The 19,501-nt window shown below is 35.0% G+C and overlaps 1 protein-coding gene and 1 pseudogene across 1 annotated transcript; one reads left to right on the top strand and one right to left on the bottom strand.

Annotated features, from left to right (window-relative positions):
• Nucleotides 1-3,112: 3,112 nt before the first annotated feature.
• On the bottom strand, nt 3,113-4,777 carry LOC148546276 (uncharacterized; annotated as a pseudogene).
• Nucleotides 4,778-13,626: 8,849 nt separating this feature from the next.
• On the top strand, nt 13,627-15,777 carry LOC107615832 (protein FAR-RED IMPAIRED RESPONSE 1-like). The gene is made up of 3 exons (XM_088499168.1): nt 13,627-13,887; nt 13,950-14,712; nt 15,221-15,777. Exons 1-3 carry the CDS (start codon nt 13,627-13,629, stop codon nt 15,775-15,777), a joined length of 1,581 nt encoding a protein of 526 aa, XP_088355294.1.
• The last annotated feature ends 3,724 nt before the right edge of the window (nt 15,778-19,501 follow it).

Below are 19,501 nucleotides of genomic sequence, written 5' to 3'. Positions count from 1 at the left end.
TATTTTGTCAATGTGGAAGTAAATAGCTTTCCCTCTGACCATGGTTTGAAAGGTGTAAAAGGCGATTCCAGCCCTTCTCTGCCTATCTGTTTGCCACACATTTGCATAGAATTCTTGAACCATGTTTCTTCCCACCTTTGTCTCAGGATTAGCTAGGATTTCCCAGCCCCTTTTTTCGAATTTGCTCTTGGATCTCCGGATATTCGTCTTCTTTCAGATTGAATTTAACTTCCGGGATCACTGATCTTAGACCCATTATTCTGTAATAATGGTCTGCATGTTCTTTTGTTAAGAACTTCTCCTGATTCCAAAGTGGTTTTGGAATATTCTCTTTCTTGCCTCTTGAAGTGGTTTGTTTTCCTTTAGGAGCCATGATCTTAGTGAGTCTTAGCTCAGTGATCATGCAAAGCACACCAAACTTAGAGGTTTGCTTGTCCTCAAGCAAAAGAAAGGAAAGGAGAGGAATAGAAGGAGAGGCAAGTTCGAATTGTGGAGGAAAGGAGGAGGCCGAGTTTGAATTTATAAAGGAGGGGTGGGTTTGAAAATTTTGAAAAAGATATGATAGAAGATATGATTTGTAAAAAGATAATTATGATATGCAAAAGATGAAATTTTAAATTTGAAAAGATAAGAGGGGGATTTGAAAAAGATAGATTTAATTTTGAAAAGATAATATGATAGTTTGAAAAAGATTTGAAAAGAATTTAAAAAGATAGATGATTTTTTGAAAAAAAATTGAAAAGGAATTAAGAGATATATGGATTTTGAAAAAGATTTTTAAGAGGGGTTGAAGAAAAATGAAGATTTTTAGGATTAAGATTTTTTTGAATTTGAAATTAAAACATGAGAGTTTGTAACATGTTTATGCAAGAAATTATGGATGAAATCATGAAAATTTGAAAAAAATAGATTTGGAAAACAAAACTTCCTCCCCTCCACAATCCTGGCGTTAAACTCCCAACTGCTGCATGTTTTGGGCGTTTAACGCCCCTCTGGCTAATGACTGGGTTGCCTCCCAGCAAGCGTTTCTTTATTGTCTTTAGCTGGACCTTGCTGAGCTTTTAATCTAACCTCAGCTTTGAGCATTCTTGCTCAACAATGCCTTCAAGATAATGCTTGATTCTCTGTCCATTAATAATGAACTTCTTATTAGAATCAATGTCTTGAAGCTCCACATAGCCATATGGTGACACACTTGTAATCACATATGGTCCCCTCCACCGGGATTTCAGTTTCCCGGGAAATAATCTGAGCCTAGAGTTAAACAGCAGAACCTTCTGTCCTGGTTCAAAGACTCTAGATGACAGCTTTCTGCCATGCCACCTTTTTGCTTTCTCTTTGTAAAGCTTGGCATTTTTGAAAGCAGTGAGTCTGAATTCCTCTAGCTCATTCAGCTGGAGCAATCTTTTTTCTCCAGCTAATTTGGCATCAAAGTTTAGGAATCTGGTTGCCCAGTAGGCCTTATGCTCCAGTTCCACGGGCAGATGACAGGCCTTACCATACACAAGCTGGTATGGAAAGGTCCCTATAGGAGTCTTGAATGCTGTTCTGTATGCCCACAGAGCGTCATCCAAGCTTCTTGCCCAATCCTTTCTACGGGTACTTACAGTCCGTTCCAGGATTCTTTTTAGTTCTCTATTAGAGACTTCAGCTTGCCCATTTGCCTGTGGATGATATGGAGTTTCCACCTTGTGGCTAATTCTATATCGAACCATAGCAGAGTAAAGCTGTTTGTTGCAGAAGTGAGTGCCCCATCACTGATTAGTGCTCTAGGGACACCAAACTTGCTGAAGATATGTTTCTGGAGGAACTTCAGCACTGTCTTAGTATCATTGGTGGGTGTTGCAATGGCCTCTACCCATTTGGATACATAGTCGACTGCCACCAGAATATAAGTGTTTGAGTATGATGGTGGGAAAGGCCCCATGAAGTCAATACCCCATACGTCAAACAACTCAATCTCTAAGATCCCTTGCTGAGGCATGGCGTAACTATAAGGCAGATTACCAGCTCTCTGGCAGCTGTCACAGTTACGCACAAACTCTCGGGAGTCTTTATAGAGAGTGGGCCAGTAGAAGCCACATTAGAGGACTTTTGTGGCTGTTCGCTCACCTCCAAAATGTCCTCCATATTGTGATCCATGACAATGCCATAGGATCTTCTGTGCTTCTTCTCTAGGCACACACCTACGGACTATTCCGTCTGCACATCTCTTAAAGAGATATGGTTCATCCCACAGGTAGTACTTTGCATTAGTAATTAATTTTTTCGTTTGTTGCCTGCTGTACTCCGTGGGTAGGAATCTTGCAGCTTTATAGTTTGCAATGTCTGCAAACCATGGTGTTTCCTGAATGGCAAACAATTGCTCATCCGAAAAGGTTTCAGAGATCTCAATAGAGGGAAAGGACGCCCCTTCTACTGGTTCTATCCGGGACAGATGATCAGCCACTTAGTTCTCTGTCCCTTTTTTGTCTCTTATTTCTATATCAAACTCTTGCAGAAGCAACACCCATCTTATGAGCCTGGGTTTTGAATCCTACTTTGTGAGTAGATATTTAAGAGCAGCATGGTCAGTGTACACAATCACTTTTGATCCTACTAAATATGATCTAAACTTGTCAATGGCATAAACCACTGTAAGCAATTCTTTTTCTGTGGTTGTGTAATTTTTCTGAGCATCATTTAAAACACGGCTAGCATAATAAATGACATACAGAAGCTTGTTATGCCTCTGTCCCAGTACTGCACCAATGGCATGGTCACTGGCATCACACATTAGTTCGAATGGTAGTGTCCAGTCTGGTGCAGAAATAACTGGTGCTGTGACCAGCTTAGCTTTCAGAGTTTCAAACGCTTGCAGACACTTTGTGTCAAACACAAATGGCATATCAGCAGCTAGCAGATTGCTCAGAGGTTTTGCAATTTTTGAAAAATCCTTTATAAACCTCCTATAGAATCCTGCATGCCCCAGAAAGCTTCTGATTGCCTTAACATTGGTAGGTGGTGGTAATTTTTCAATTACTTCCACTTTAGCTTGATCTACCTCTATTCCTTTGTTTGAAATTTTATGCCCAAGGACAATTCCTTCAGTCACCATAAAGTGACATTTTTCCTAGTTTAAAACTAGGTTAGTCTCTTGGCATCTTTTCAAAACAAGTGATAAATGGTCAAGGCAGGAGCTGAATGAATCTCCAAATACTGAGAAGTCATCCATGAAGACTTCCAGAAATTTTTCTACCATATCAGAGAAGATAGAGAGCATGCACCTCTGAAAGGTTGCAGGTGCATTACACAGACCAAAAGGCATCCTTCTGTAGGCAAACACTCCAGAAGGACATGTGAATGTTGTTTTCTCTTGGTCCTAAGGATCTACTGCAATTTGGTTATAGCCTGAATATCCATCCAAAAAGCAGTAGTATTCATGACCTGCTAGTTTTTCTAGCATCTGGTCTATGAATGGTAAAGAAAAGTGATCCTTCCTGGTGGTTGTATTGAGTCTTCTGTAATCAATACACATACGCCACCCTGTAACTGTTTTTGTAGGAACCAGTTCATTTTTTTCGTTATGAACCACTGTCATGCCTCCCTTCTTGGGGATAACTTGGACAGGGCTCACCCAGGGGCTATCAGAAATGGGATAAATAATCCCAGTCTCCAATAACTTGGTGACCTCTTTCTGTACCACCTCCTTCATGGCTGGATTTAGCCGCCTCTGTGGTTGAACCACTGGCTTAGCATCATCCTCCAATAGGATCTTGTGCATGTATCTTGCTGGGCTGATGCCCTTAAGATCACTTATGGACCACCCAAGAGCTGCCTTGTGCGTCCTTAGCACTTGAAGTAGTGCTTTCTCTTCCTGTGGATTTAAAGCAGAGCTTATAATCACCGGAAAAGTGTCACCTTCTCCCAGAAATACGTATTTCAGGGATGATGGTAGTGGTTTGAGCTCGGATTTAGGAGGTTTCTCCTCTTCCTGAGGAATTTTCAGAGGCTCTTTTATTTCCTCTAATTCCTCCAGATCAGGCTGAACATCTTTAAAGATATCTTCTAGCTCTGATTCGAGACTCTCATCCATGTTGATCTCCTCTACCAGGGAGTCAATAATATCAACACGCATGTAGTCATTTGATGTGTCTGGATGCCTCATTGCCTCAACCGCATTCAGCTTGAACTCGTCATCATTGACTCTTAAGGTCACCTCCCCTTTTTGGACATCAATGAGGGTTCGTCCAGTTGCTAGGAAAGGTCTTCCTAGAATGAGAGTTGCACTTTTGTGCTCCTCCATTTCCAGCAATACAAAGTCAGTGGGAAAGGCGAATGGCCCAACCTTGACAATCATGTCCTCAATTATGCCTGATGGGTATTTAATGGAGCCATCAGCAAGTTGAAGACATATCCGGGTTGGTTTGACCTCTTCAGCCAAGCCAAGCTTTCTGATAGTGGATGCAGGGATTAGATTGATACTTGCCCCAAGGTCACATAGAGCTGTCTTGGTACAAGTACCCTCTAATGTGCATGGTATCATAAAGCTTCCGAGATCCTTAAGCTTCTCTGGTAAGCTTGTTAGGATGACTACACTGCATTCTTCAGTGAGAAAAACTTTTTCTGTTTCTCTCCAGTCCTTCTTATGACTTAAGATCTCTTTCATGAACTTAGCATAAGAGGATATTTGCTCAAGTGCCTCTGCAAACGGAATCTTCATTTTAAGAGTCCTAAGATAGTCTGCAAAGCGGGCGAATTCTTTATCCTGTTCCGCTTGGCGGAGTTTCTGAGGATAAGGTATTTTGGCTTTATATTCTTCAACCTTAGTTGTTGCAGGTTTATTTCCTACAGAGGCAGGTTGAGAAGCCTTCTTGAGGGAGTTAGTATCAACACTTGCAGGTGTCTGATTCCTCACTGGCGTTTGAACGCCAGAACTGGACATGGATTGGGCGTTTAACGCCAAATTCCTACCCTTTTCTGGCATTTGAACGCCATAATTGGATGTGGATTTGGAGTCTAACGCCAGTTTTTCACCTGTTTCTGGCATTTGATCGCTAGACCTATTCCTCTCTGGGCTCTTACTGTCCTCAGAGGAATTTTGGGTAGCAGGTTGCTCCTCCTCTGTTAGCTGTTCTTTTCTTGGCTTTCTGCTGCTTTGAGTTGAAGTGTTTAGCATTTTTCCACTTCGTAATTGAACTGCTTGGCACTCCTTTGTTATCTGTTTTGATAACTGCTATTTTGTCTGATTCAATTGTGATTTCATATCCTTGTTAGCAATTCTGGTCTCTTGTAGCATCTCCTTAAATTATGCTAACTGCCTTGTTATAGAAGATAATTGCTGATTGAGTTCAGCAACTTGTTCCTGAGGACTAAAGTCAGTTGACATTTCCTTAGCTTCTTCTTTCATGGAGGACTCATTACTTATGTACAGATGCTGATTTCTAGCAACTATATCAATAAGCTCTTGAGCCTCTTCAACAGTCTTTCTCATGTGTATAGATCCACCAGCTGAGTGGTCTAGAGATATTTGAGCTTTTTCTGTAAGTCCGTAGTAGAAGATGTCTAACTGCACCCACTCTGAAAACATTTCAGAGGGGCATTTCCTTAGCATCCCTCTGTACCTCTCCCAGGCGTTATAAAGGGATTCATCATCCTCTTGTTTAAAGCCTTGGATGTCCAGCCTTAGCTGTGTCATCCTTTTTGGAGGAAAATATTGATTCAGGAATTTGTCTGATAACTATTTTCATGTTCTTATACTTGCTGTAGGTTGGTTATTTAACCACCTCTTAGCTTGATCTTTTACAGCAAATGGAAACAGTAATAATCTGTAGACATCCTGATCTACTTCCTTGTCACGTACTGTGTCAGCAATTTGTAAGAACTGTGCCAGAAACTCAGTAGGTTCTTCCTGTGGAAGACCGGAATACTGGCAATTTTGCTGCACCATGACAATGAGCTGAGGATTTAGCTTAAAACTGCTTGCTTTGATGGGAGGTATACAGATGCTACTCTCATATGCAGCAGTAATGGGGTTAACATATGACCCCAGAGTCCTTCTGGACTGTTCAATTCCACTTTGGTCCATGGTGGAAAAAGGGAATTGATGTGGATAAAAATTTTATTTTATTTTTCAAAATTAAAATAAAATAGAATAAAATAAATGAAAAATGGGTGAAATTTTTTGAAAAATGAAGAGAGAGAAAGTGGTTAGTAAGTTTTGAAAAAGATATGATTTCAAAATTTTAAATATTGAAACTTCCTCAAAAAGGAAACACCAAACTTAAAATTTGAAACTGAACTCAAATGGAAGACTTTAAACAAAAAGAAAAAATTTTCCTAATCTAAGCAACAAAATAAACCGTCAGTTGTCTAAACTCGAACAATCCCCGGCAACGGCGCCAAAAACTTAGTACGCACGATTGTAATCTCAACTTTTCACAACTCGTACCACTAACCAGCAAGTGCACTGGGTCGTCCAAGTAATACCTTACGTGAGTAAGGGTCGATCCCACGGAGATTGTCGACTTGAAGCAAGCTATGGTTATTTTGTAATTCTTAGTCAGGAAATTAATAACAAAAATGGTTGGGTTTATGAAGAATAATTAACATAAAATAAATAATACTTGTTGTGTATTGATGGAGAACAGGTTGAGGTTTGGAGATACTCTGTCTTCTGAATTTCTGCTTTCCTACTGTCTTCTTCTTCATGCACGTAAGGCTCCTTCCATGGCAAGCTGTATGTTGGTGGATCACTGTTGTCAATGGCTACCATCCGTCCTCTCAGTGAAAATGGTCCAAATGCGCTGTCACCACACGGCTAATCATCTATCGGTTCTCACTCATGTTGGAATAAGATCCATTGATCCTTTTGCATCTGTCACTACACCCAGCACTCGTGAGTTTGAAGCTCGTCACAGGCATCCCATCCCAGATCCTACATGGAATACCACAGACAAGGTTTAGACTTTTCGGATCTTAGGAATGACTGCCAATAGTCCTAGCCTATACCACGAAGACTCTGATCATGAACCAAGAGGCTAAGAGATATACACTCAATCTAAGGTAGAACAGAAGTGGTTGTCAGGCACGCGTTCATAAGTTGAGAATGGTGATGAATGTCACAGATCATCACATTCATCAGGATGAAGTGTGAGTGAATATCTTAGAATAGAGACAAGCGTGATTGAATGGAAAACTGTAGTAATTGCATTAATTCATCGAAACACAGCAGAGCTCCTCACCCCCAACCATGGTGTTTAGAGACTCATGCCGTTAGAAATACAATATGAAACGTGTAAAAATGTCATGAGATACATAGTAAGTCTCTAAAAGTAGTATTTATACTAAACTAGTAGCTAGGGTTTACAGAAAATGAGTAAACTAAGATAGATAGTGCAGAAATCCACTTCTGAGGCCCACTTAGTGTGTGTTTGGGCTGAGCATTGAGCTTTACACGTGTAGAGGCTTCTCTTGGAGTTAAATGCCAGGTTGCAGCTTGTTTGTGGCGTTTAACTCTGGTTTGTAACCTGTTTCTGGCTTTTAACTTCAGAATAGGGCAGGAAGTTGGCGTTTAAACGCTAGTTTGCGTCGTCAAAACTCGGGCAAAGTATGGACTATTATATATTGCTGGAAATCCCTGGATGTGTACTTTCCAACGCAATTGAGAGCGCGCCAATTGGGTTTTTGTATCTTGAAAAAATCCATTTTGCGTGAAGCAGGGTCAGAATCCAAAGCATCTGCAGTTTTTTTTCAGCCTCTGAATCAGATTTTTGCTCAGATCCCTCAATTTTAGCCAGAAAATACCTGAAATCACAGAAAAATACACAAACTCATAGTAAAGTCCAGAAATGTGATTTTTGCATAAAAACTAATAAAACTATACTAAAAAGTAGCTAAATCCTACTAAAACTATATGAAAATATCCCAAAAAGCGTATAAAATATCTGCTCATCACTCATCAATAATAATAAGGTAATATAACAATAATGGTGATGTCGTTCTTCTACACAAATAACGAAAATAAAGCAAACAAACTAGTGAAACACAAAATTAAAATCATCATAATGTTCTATTGTGTGCAAGTGACCTTATGAATCAAATGGAAGAACTTTATAGTTTTGCATAAAGTTAAAGTCAAAAGAAAATGAGTGATAATTTCATAATTGTAAAAATCTTGTAAAATAGAGCACAACAAATATAAAAAATAATGTGAAAAAGGTAAAAGTAGTAATTTGTCTTGACATTAATTAAGTTATATATCACATTATTGAATTAAATATGATATTAAAAATTGATGTAATAAATATGTAAAAAATTACAGCATATATGGAATAATATATCATGTGAAACTAAAATAGTTTTTTTTTTGTGACTGAAAGTAAAAGAGTTTAAAATAGAAAAATATACCTTAAAGTTGATCATTGTAGAAAAGAAGTAATTGTAGAAAAATACACCTTAAAGTGAATAATGATATAATTTAATGATAAGAGTTATTCGATGAAGACAATTATGCATGTGAGGGATACTTTTTCACTTGAGAACAATTTTTCTAGTATGGATATAGCATTTGATTGTATCCGTTGATGGAATCAATTGTATCATCTGAGGATATAATGATCAATTGTCTTGGAAATTTTTTCGACCCACAATAACTTATTGATAAATTTCTCGCTCAAAGCAATTAGTTATTGAATATTTACAAGTTATAATGAAGGTCATATGACATGAATAAGATAAATTGAGAAAATAAATATGTATAAAATTACAACATATATTGAATAATATATATTGTAAAAGTAAAGGAGTTCAAAGTAGAAAAATATACCTTGAAATTAAAGTTGATAATTGTAGAGAAGAAAATGACATATGAATGTCATACATGCCAAATGTGAATTACTTAATTTTATTTGTTAATATTATAACTTTGTTTCGTAGAATTTGTTTTAACTTGTTGATAAAGTAATAAAATAATTAGTCATTTAATAATATAATAAATTTTGTTTAGCTATGAGATATATTCTTTGTGATAAAGTAGTGAATTTACATGTTTGTAACTATTTTTTGCATTAAACAAATATCAACATAAAATTTAATGAAATGAATAATGTAGCAGTTATATATGGCTAAAAAATAAAGAATATATAATTAATAAATCAATTAAATGATATAAAGCTATTAGAATTTTTGGACAATTCAATTTTGGATTTACACAAGAAAAAAGGCCTGTCGGCACACTTTTTTCTTGGCACGCTTTAAAAGTATCGCGAAAAGTAGTCAATGGCCACGCTTTTGCGAGAGTAGTCACTGATTTGTGATTTGACCATGCTTTTTTATGCCACACTTGAAAAGCATGGCGATAGAGGGATATTGACACACTTTTTCGAGGGTAGCCACTGATTTAAAATTTGGCTAGGCTTTTTTTTGCCACGCTTGAAAAGCGTGGCCATAGAGAAAAACCGACACGCTTAAAAAGCGTGGCTAATTTGGCTTCTAATAGACACCTTTTTAAAGCGTGCCCATATCTTGTGTTTATTTTAGCACCCTGCAAAAGTGTGCCGATAGAATTTCCTCCCCAAAAATTTAGTTTCCCACCCATTTTGTCCACATTTACTTTTTTTTCCTAAGTTTTCAGTTTTAACCCTAAAGTGATAACAACAGCATATTTTAACTTAGTTTTCAAATTCCCTTTTAACCCTAAAAGTGAAGCCGCGTCGTCGCCTGTTCATCGATGTTCGTCGCACCGCCTTCATCATCCCACAGCCTTCATCATCTTCGTCAATAAGCGTCGCATCGCCTTCATCATCTTCATCAATGAGCGTCACACAGCCCTCAATGATCGTCGCACAGCCTTCATCGTCATCTTCCTCAATGACCGTCACACAGCCCTTCCTCTAACCCTCGCACCCGGCCTCTCTCTATTGCCACCTAGCTGTTTCTCAACCCTCGGACCCACCCCTCGCACCATCAACCCAACCCTCTCAATCGTTCACCCTCTCTCTGTTTTGTTCTTGTTTTGATTTTAGGATTTATTACACGAAAATCAAGCTCGGCACTCCTGGTACTGATTACTGGGTGCAAGTTGATACTGGAAGTGACCTTCTATGGGTGACTTGTTCTGGCTGCTCATCATGTGCTACAAGAAGTTCTACTAAGGTTGTATGTATCTACACTTTATTGATTCATGTTTTGTGCCTTTTTGATGTTTAGTCAAAAATAGATCATTCATTACCTTTCTGATTCTAAATCCTACTCCCTCAGCGTTCTCTCTCTTTCTCGCAAACCCTCGTTGGATTCGGAACCCTCAACCTTTCATGTCTCTCCCTCAATCGGCACCGTAAACACTGGTAAGTCTTTCTTCCCTAACTTCGGAATTGGAACAGTGATTGCGATTGCATGATTTTTAAATGTACAAGTGTTCTTAAAAATTGTAGTAGATGGTTTGAGTAAGATTGTTTATGAAAAAGAAAAAAAGAAAGTTGAATTTGAAAGCTGTTACTGTGTGTAATCTGAAAAAAAAAAAAGAAATTTGGAACTGTCACTGTGTGTAATTTATTTCTAACAAGAATTTCACAGGTCAAAATCTTTTGCTTGGTGCTTCATCTCATATACATTAGAATTCCTTAAATAATGAGGCTAGTTAAATTTAGGTCCCCTGCATTCACTGAACATGAAGCTTACCTACTTTTGAATAACTTTGTGCGCCTTAAATGAGAGAATAACATTCCATACAAAGCAATAACAATAGCAGCAAGGACCTGAAATCATTTCCACATGCTTTTTTAATCTCAGCAGTAGAAAATGTAGTAGATCTAAGAACATTGAAGAAAACTTTATGTGCTACAACCAATGAAAACCGTTTGGGAAAAATATCACTACTTAAGTGTCAAAATTTTGATAACTCCAATTTCAGATGCATGATAACTCCTCAATGAAACTAATTCAAGAATAATGGCATATTGATATCATGCTGATTTGTGTTCATTATGCCAGGGGTACTGAGGCAGCTTAAGCCCCAAGTTGAAACAAGCGTATGTCATTAACAAGGCAGACCAACCTCTAAACCCTGCTGAGACAAGATGATTAATGGTGTTATTTTGTTGTGTTTCAGACTCTCTGGATAACAAAATTACGGACCATCCAGCAGTTTGAAGATTAAGGTATAATCTTAACAAAAGCCTGAGCTTTAAATTCTTAGCCTCTTTGATACGGTTGCTATATCAGCCTTTGTAATGTTCAACATGAGCTTTACACCAAATTGATTCAGCATGACAATACTACTAACATAATCATATGGTGAAATGATAATGGTTGATATTTATTGACTTATTATTGTATTAGGTTGTCAACGGCCAACATTAAAAACTTTGTTTACTCTTTATGACATGGATCTTATTAGCTACTTTGTATATGTTGTTGGCCCTGGCATTTTTCTACTACTACATGGTTCTATGGATTGCATTCTCTTAGATTCAAAAAAATACTGCTTTGATACTTGTCTGCGCATGATTTTGTTTTTTTTCTTTCTGTACTGTTCGTGTTATGGGATGCAACTTGCTGATAGGACAAGGTGACATCAACTCCTTAAAGAAGCATATTTATTCTTCTTCACTTTTAAATTTGACATCAACTCCTGGGCTAAGCCTGAGCATATATTACCTGTACTTGATAGTTAGTGATTGTTAGATTTCATTGATGATTGAATTACCAACATATAGTTTTCTTTTCTCTCCTTCCTTTTTGTAGTCTTTTATAGCCTCAGATCTAACTAATATAATTGAATTCCTTGGATTATAGTCATGCAAATGTATCTCTCTCTGTGTGAAATTTGAATATCACTCTTCTTTTATTTATTTCACTTCATATATATATAATTTTTTTACATTATATATTTATATGGATTTATAATAAAAAAAGCATTATTAAAATAAAAGTGCTATTTTTCATTCCATATATATATATATACTTTTTATCACTAAATTTTAGAAAAAAAAATAAAAAATCTTTTAATTTTGTTCCAAATATTTAAAATACAGAAACTCTCAGGGATCAGCAAATATAACAAGATCTAACCATCATTCAGCCAACATGCGTTTTTATACCAGGACTGTCTCACGCGCTATCACAAACGGCTTTCTCTCACGCACTATCACAAACGGCTTTCTCTCACGCTCCTCTCCAAGGAACTAGCCTGATACGCTCTTCTAGGATCTCAGTTTCGTTGACAAAGCTTGAAGCTTCACCTTTTACTCTTGGATAAAAATTTTCTTCTTTATCGCTCATTCCTTCTCAACTGCAGAACAACTCAGAATTTCACTCTCTCGCTCCATGTCAATGATGGAATCAGTGTCAGAAGAACAGAATATTGCAGTAAGCAATTTCTCCCTCTTCTAATTTCATGATTTTTGTAATGATTTTCATAGCGCGTCAATGAACACAATGATGATTATGATTATGAATTTCTGAGCTCGCAAAGCATGTTGTTTTTCATAATAGAGTTTAAATTGAATGTACAGAATCCAAATTATACCTTATTCGATTTTGATTTTCATAATGCAACAATCTAAAATTAATGCAAACCAACTGTTTGATGAAATGACTAAGACAGAAAATATAAAAAATATTAGTGTTTCTTGTTTGTTGTTTTGATTTTTCAGTGTAATTTAAGTTATGTACTGTTGTTGTCTTTTTATATTTCACCTAGTTTGGCCTCCTAACAAAATAATAATTTATTAATTTATATGAAATAAGTATAGAAATAAATAAGAAAGGAAAATAGATAATAAGACAAGATGCATGCTCAATGAAACTGATCTAACCTTAGCTGCTAAGAACCTGAAGTAGAAGTAGAAGCATCAAATTTGTAATTGTTCTATAACAGTAAACATGTTCTATGATTTTCTTGGGGTTTGAGCTACATAATTTCCAAGGGTTAGAAAAGTGAGGCTAAGCTAGTTAATAGGTAGTGTTGTGTTTTATGTAGTTGTTTTGTTTTGGTTGGGTTTGTGATGCATTCAAATGCGGTCTGTTGTTGTAGGGTCTTGTTTTGCATTCTCTTTTGTACATTTAGTTCCATAAAAGCCTAAAAGTAACTAAAGTAAAAAAGTGCAATCAATAGAGGGATGAACAAACAAATATTTGGAGAGATATATATATAGAGAGAAAGAGAGAAAGAAAGAGATTAATATTTAGTACTTAGTAGTATGACATATTTCTTATGATCTTATGACTCATGATGAGTAGTTATGGGATTCAAAAAGGTATGCTATTTTTTTTACAAGAAGTTGTATTCTAACTTTACAAACTAGTTAGCAGTTAGAGAACATTATAATATTGTATGAACATTAAAAAGGGGACTATCTTTGTAATTTTGCACACATGATTCAGACATTTTGCACCTACTTTAATAAGATTTTGCACATTTTACTCAGCATAGTTTGCATCCAATGTAATGATTTTTTGCACATATGAATCAGACAATTTGGACCCACTTTAATGAGATTTTGCACACCTTACTCATCAAAGTTTGCACCCAGTTTAATGAGATTTTGCATACATGACTTAACATAGTTTGCACCTACTTTAATGAGATTTTGATTTACTATCTGATGTATGCTAACTTTTTTACAAGATGTGCCCAAGGTTGGCATGTGTTTTGGAACCATTGAAGATGCAAATCGATTTTATCAAAATTATGCCAAGCGCGTTGGTTTTGTTACTAAGATAAGGTTTATCCGAAGAGTTGGTAAAGATAAGGTTCCTAAGAATCAAATGATCACTTGCAATAGGGAGGGGAAACACAAGTCTATAGTTTCACCAATAGAAAAGACCAACCCTAGAACCAACTACAATTGCCCCGCAAGGATTTCTATTAGGTTGAATAAGGAGGGTCTTTGGATTATATCGAAGGTATGTTTGGATCATTCACATCCTCGTGATCCAGAGATGGCAAAACTGTTGACACGTAATAGAGAGATGAGTATGTGTGTCGAGTCATTGAGAGGAATGATGAAGTAGGTGTGAGACCAAGCAAAACATATCAAGTATTGGTGGGTGAAGCGGGGGGTTTCTCTAAGATAAACTTAATGGAAAAAGATGTTAGGAACTATCTCATCAGAAAGGTACGCAATGTTACGAAAGAAATGGATGCTAGGGAGATGTTGAAGGATTTTACACGGATGAAGGATATGAACTCTGATTTTTATTTTGATGTTGAACTTGATCAAAACAAGCGTCTCAAAACTATATTTTGGGCTGATGCTCGAAGTAGAGCAGCATATGAGTACTTTGGTGATGTAGTTTCATTTGATACTACTTATAAAACCAATCGTTACGATATGCCATTTGGTTCCTTTGTGGGGGTTAATCACCATGGTAACTCAGTGTTTCTTGGGTGTGGTTTGTTGACTAAGGAAAATTCAGGCTCGTTTACTTGGTTATTTAATGCTTGGCTTACATGTATGCATGGAAAGGCTCCTAAAGGCATTATAACAGACCAATGCCTCGGAATACGAGCTGGAATTGAGAATGTGATGCCAAAGACATGTCATAGGTTATGCATTTGGCACATTACAAAAAAGATTCCAGAAAAATTCAAAAGACACAAGAGATATGAAGAGTTACAAAGTGATTTAAATAATATTGTTTGGGAGTCTATTTCAGAAGATGATTTTCAAAATCAATGGGAAGATTTTCTGATTGAATATGGTCTAGAAGATAACAAGTGGCTATCAGGTACTTCTCTAAACATGAATTTTTATATTTTGCACATATTAGCATATTAGTATTTAAAAAGTATCAAGTGGCTATCATATTCTATTTGCTAGAATTCTAACATGTGTTTGAATATGCCTCTAGTACAATTTTCTTATTCTAATATTTTTTAAGCTTCAATGTATTATTAACATGTTTATGACAACATTTGCATCTACTTTTGTTAAGTTTGCTTACAAAAAAATTTTTTATGTATATTTGTTTACTATGATACATAGATATCTATGAAGAAAGACATCGATGGGTTCCAATTTTTTTTTTGACAACTTTTTTTGGGTTTGTATGAGATCCACACAACGAAGTGAGAGCATGCATTCATATTTTGACAAATTTTTAAATAACAAGAGCTTGTTGATTCAATTTGTCAAACAATATAACAATTGCCTTGGATGGAAGGAGCAACAAGAAAGGGAGGTTGATGTTGAAGACAATAAATCAATAATACCTTGTGCCACTAATTCCTTAATAGAAAAGCAATTTCAAGGTGCCTATACTAATGCAAAGTTTAAGGAAGTACAAAAACAATTTAGAAAGAAAGCAAATTGTATTTTGCACCTTATGAAAGCAGTTTCTACATCTAAAGTCTATTCTATTTTGGAGGATGTATCTACTTCTAAAGAGAGGGTTTATGAAGTTAACTACAATGCGGAAACGAAGGATATTACATGCAAGTGTCAAATGTTTAAATCAAGAAGCATATTATGCCGTCATATATTGGTTGTCCTAGGGCATGAACACATGAGAAAAATTCCAAGAAGATATATTTTGGACCGTTGGAGCAAACTTGTGAAGCGAAGACATAATGATATTAAGAGCAGCCATGATCCAAGTTTGTTGAATCCAAAAACAGAGAGGTTTGATGATTTATGCTCCCATTCAAATAGTGTTGCTCAATTTGCATCCCAAACAAAGGAAACAAGTGATATCTTACATCGTTATCTTGATATGGCTATGGCGGAGTGTCAAAAGTATGTTGCTAACTCATCATCTAATGCCAATGAGTTAGATAATTTATGCTTACAGTAGAAGATGGTGGTAAAGATGGTGGTAAAGATGCATTGTCCATTTTTGTAGGAGACCGTATAATAAGCATTCAAGATATTAAAAGCCCTCCTTATGTGTCTACTAAGGGTCGTCCAACAAATAGGCTAGGATATGAAAAAGACAAGATAATAAAAAAGAAGACCGAGGCAAAGAAGAGGAAAAGTGAGATAACCAAAAAAGAGGTAAAACATTATTTTATTTTTGTTACCCATGCTTTTTTTTACAATTATTTAAATAAACTTTAGATGTAGAAACTACTTCCTTAAGGTATATATAAAGGATAATCAGTTGTACTTTATAGCCATGCTCAGTGGTGGAGCTTAGTTCAGACAAGGGGTGGCCATGGCCCCCCCAAACTTTTTATAAAAAACTTAGTAGTATTTTTTCAAAAGATAAAAAATAGTTCACTTGACTTAAATACTTTACTATGATTTAAAGTATCTAATAAGTTCAATAAACAACACTCTCTCTATCTTTAGGTTCAAATATAAAAAATTAGATATCTTTTATTTATTTAATTTAATATTATTTTATATTTTACTATTTATTTAATTTAATTTTTTATATGATAAAAAATAATAGAATATTCAATAAGTATTAATATTATTGTATTTGTATAAATTGATAAAAAAAATTCAATAAATATTATAAATTTTAATATTTGTCCTTCTAACTTCTTCGTTATATATTTTACAGGATATATATTCAAATTTTTATATAAAATAATAATGAAAAATCAAAGAATTGATACATTTTTTAAGAGGAAGGCTAATATTTAAGAAGGAGAACATATAACTTTTACAATATCAACACATGTAGATAGTTCTTCTACTTTAATGAATCACGAAGAAAGTGAGATATAACCTTCAAAAGTTTAAAAAGTTATATCTAATGACTTTAACTTTAACTTTTTGGAACGAGATCTTGAAAAAGGGCTTTAAATTTGGCAGTATCACCCAAATCAAAGAGATGAGATTAGACGAGCTTATCTTAAATGAGGTCCATATAAAAAAATATTTTGACAATTATTTTCTATTTGGCCCCCCAAAATTTTGTTTCAAGTTCCGCCACTGGCCATGCTGTTATTACTTACACTTGAGTGATAGCTTTTTCTATTGTATATAAAGGATAATCAACATATTGGAGATAGTCAAAGTCTCCCTTTCCACCAAAAGGTTGATCCAATAGTTTGTGATTTTTGTGATTTATAACCATATGAATTTTATACATGTGATCTAATATATTTGTTTTTTTTTTTAAATTATTTCAGCTTCAAGATGCTAACTACCATGTTAATGAGGGATTTGAATCTGATTCAATGGGAGGATCAATGGGAGGATTCATGTCCTTATTGAACTCAATCCATTCATACCAATTCTCAAATGTCAATTGATAGAAAAATAATGTCGAACCAAAAAGAATTTTATTTGGCAATACATTAAAGAGTTCAATTAGCTGATGATTCATGAGACAATTATTATTTTGGAAAAAAATTAATAAAATTGATTAGTTTCATGTGTGCAAACTCCTCATCATCGTAGAATGGCAATTGATGATGATGATGATGATGACCCATCACTGCTTTCAAACTCCAATACAGCAGCTTGCTACTCCTGTTATTCCATTTATCAGTAATAATAATTAATGTGTATATATAACTATATTAACTAGTATCAGATCTATAGCTTGCTAACTTACCCAATTGGACAAATTGCAGTTTTCATCTTCCAAGATTCTTTTCTATATAAATTACAACAAGGACCAGTTATAATAATAATAATAATAATAATAATAATAATAATAATAATAATAATAATAATAAAAAAGTATAAAAAGACATAACATCAAAAGCAAAAATAAAAACTATACAAAAAAATATTTACTTCCTCCCATTCTGGCATGTTGGACACATTAATCTCGATACTACTAAGATGCCACATTTCTACCCATTTTATTACAAACAATCCACAATCATAGCTGAAAAAACAATTGAATTAGAATTCGGTTAGTCTTATCATGTACATTTTATATTATTTATAATATAACATAATTAATATTATGCTTACTTATTTGATTGTCTAGGGAGATTCAAATAAATTGGGATCGAGTCATTCTTTGGTAGCTCATAGTTTGGCACAGCTATCGAAACCATTTGTTGAATCAATTTGCTCTGGAAAAAGGTTCATTGTTAATAAGTAAAACTATTAAACCACATAATATAATATCATGTGAGCAAAACAAAATTATACCGCATATACGTCTAACTGCACCATATCTTCTTTGGCCTCTTTATACAAGGAATCCAAGGCAAAAAGTCTCTTTTCATAGATGTCATAAGCATATAGCCAGCAATGATGGTCATAACAGCACGGCACCAATAATTGTATTATATCATATTTTCTTATTAGAAGTGAAAGTCTTGACCAACAAATCGATTTATAATTTAACAAAGTAATGATGAAATTGTCCAAAACCATAAGTAGCAAAGGATACAGAAATACTTCTCATGATCAGGGTCAGCAGATTCAAATGAGACAAAAGAAGGCATCACTAACTTTAATGTATAAACAAAGAGAAGCTCCGATGCCCATATATCAAGTATAGATTCTTCATATCAATTAAGTAATATATTCATGTCTATAACTTTATATGGCCAATTATTGTTATTAGTCCAAAAACAAAGGATAGCATTTTTGTTTCATTTCTGTTCCATTATAAATATTTAATAGCATTCAAAAAAAATTAACACAAGGTAATAGTGACAGGATATGTGGATAGAAACAGGGTTCTGAAGAAAGTGCAGAGCACAAGAAATAGACACACCCAGAATTAAATAAAGGTAAACATTTTGGGTCTAGTACTATAATCTTAAGGGATTCAACTATGGTAGAGAATTTTCAGTTTGTCTCGTTAGGTTGTACTTTTACCCACAAAGGGTGTCCCCCCACAAATAAATGGGTAGTTTTGGTTTCATCTCACTGAAACATAATCCAAGTAATCTGAACTACCAATCGATGAAACCTATCCGAATTTATTTCTTCATTTAATTTAATTATATAAACTCAAGGATAGGATCATAATTCTGCTACACATATTTTGAGTTATTTTATAGTGTTTTGGTAATTTTGATGAACTATGTTCAGGAAAAGATTAAACTACAGTTAGCAAAAGGTATCCCATGAAAACAATAATGACAGGGAAGGAATGAAATTAATCCACAAATAGCATGACACCGAGAAAATAAGTACATAGCAAATATAGTTCTGGCACAAACAAAAAAATTAACACAAATACATAGAGAATAGTTTTAGTTTTACTCACCCATCTATGTTTTGGAATTTCATTTTGCTCAAAGAAGCTGTCACCATTTTTTCCAAAATCATCGGGAAGAAGTACATAACTTTTTTTCTTTCTTTTGACCAAGTGTCCCAATGTAAGAACATCTCTTCCTATATATGAAGAAATAGTTAGATTATAAAGTTTAAACTCTCCAATCATAAAACTGAAAAAGTAGTTTGTAACTTTGTATACACACCAAAACAAAAGCATTTATGCAATAGACATCAAAGCTAGGTGGCCTTAATTTGTTGAAAAAAAAGACCATATAATTCATAACCTGCATTTTACAATGTAATGGTAGTTCCAAAACATAATACACATAAAAATATTAAAAAAAAACAAAAATAAAAACATGTCACAGTCAAGA

This window comes from Arachis ipaensis, chromosome B9 (genome assembly GCF_059453495.1).
Source record: "Arachis ipaensis isolate K30076 ecotype BB chromosome B9, ASM5945349v1, whole genome shotgun sequence".
Classification (NCBI taxonomy): domain Eukaryota; kingdom Viridiplantae; phylum Streptophyta; class Magnoliopsida; order Fabales; family Fabaceae; genus Arachis; species Arachis ipaensis.
Note: the sequence above shows the minus strand (reverse complement) of the source record. Positions and strands in the feature narration are given on the sequence as shown.

What these genes read in the sequence shown, in the direction of transcription:
- LOC107615832 (XM_088499168.1), top strand. Translation starts at nt 13,627, where the DNA reads ATGTGTTTTGGAACCATTGAAGATGCAAATCGATTTTATCAAAATTAT. An exon ending in GTCTTTGGATTATATCGAAG is followed by an intron (nt 13,888 to 13,949) that starts GTATGTTTGGAT and finishes GACACGTAATAG; the next exon opens with AGAGATGAGTATGTGTGTCG. An exon ending in AGATAACAAGTGGCTATCAG is followed by an intron (nt 14,713 to 15,220) that starts GTACTTCTCTAA and finishes ATTCCTTAATAG; the next exon opens with AAAAGCAATTTCAAGGTGCC.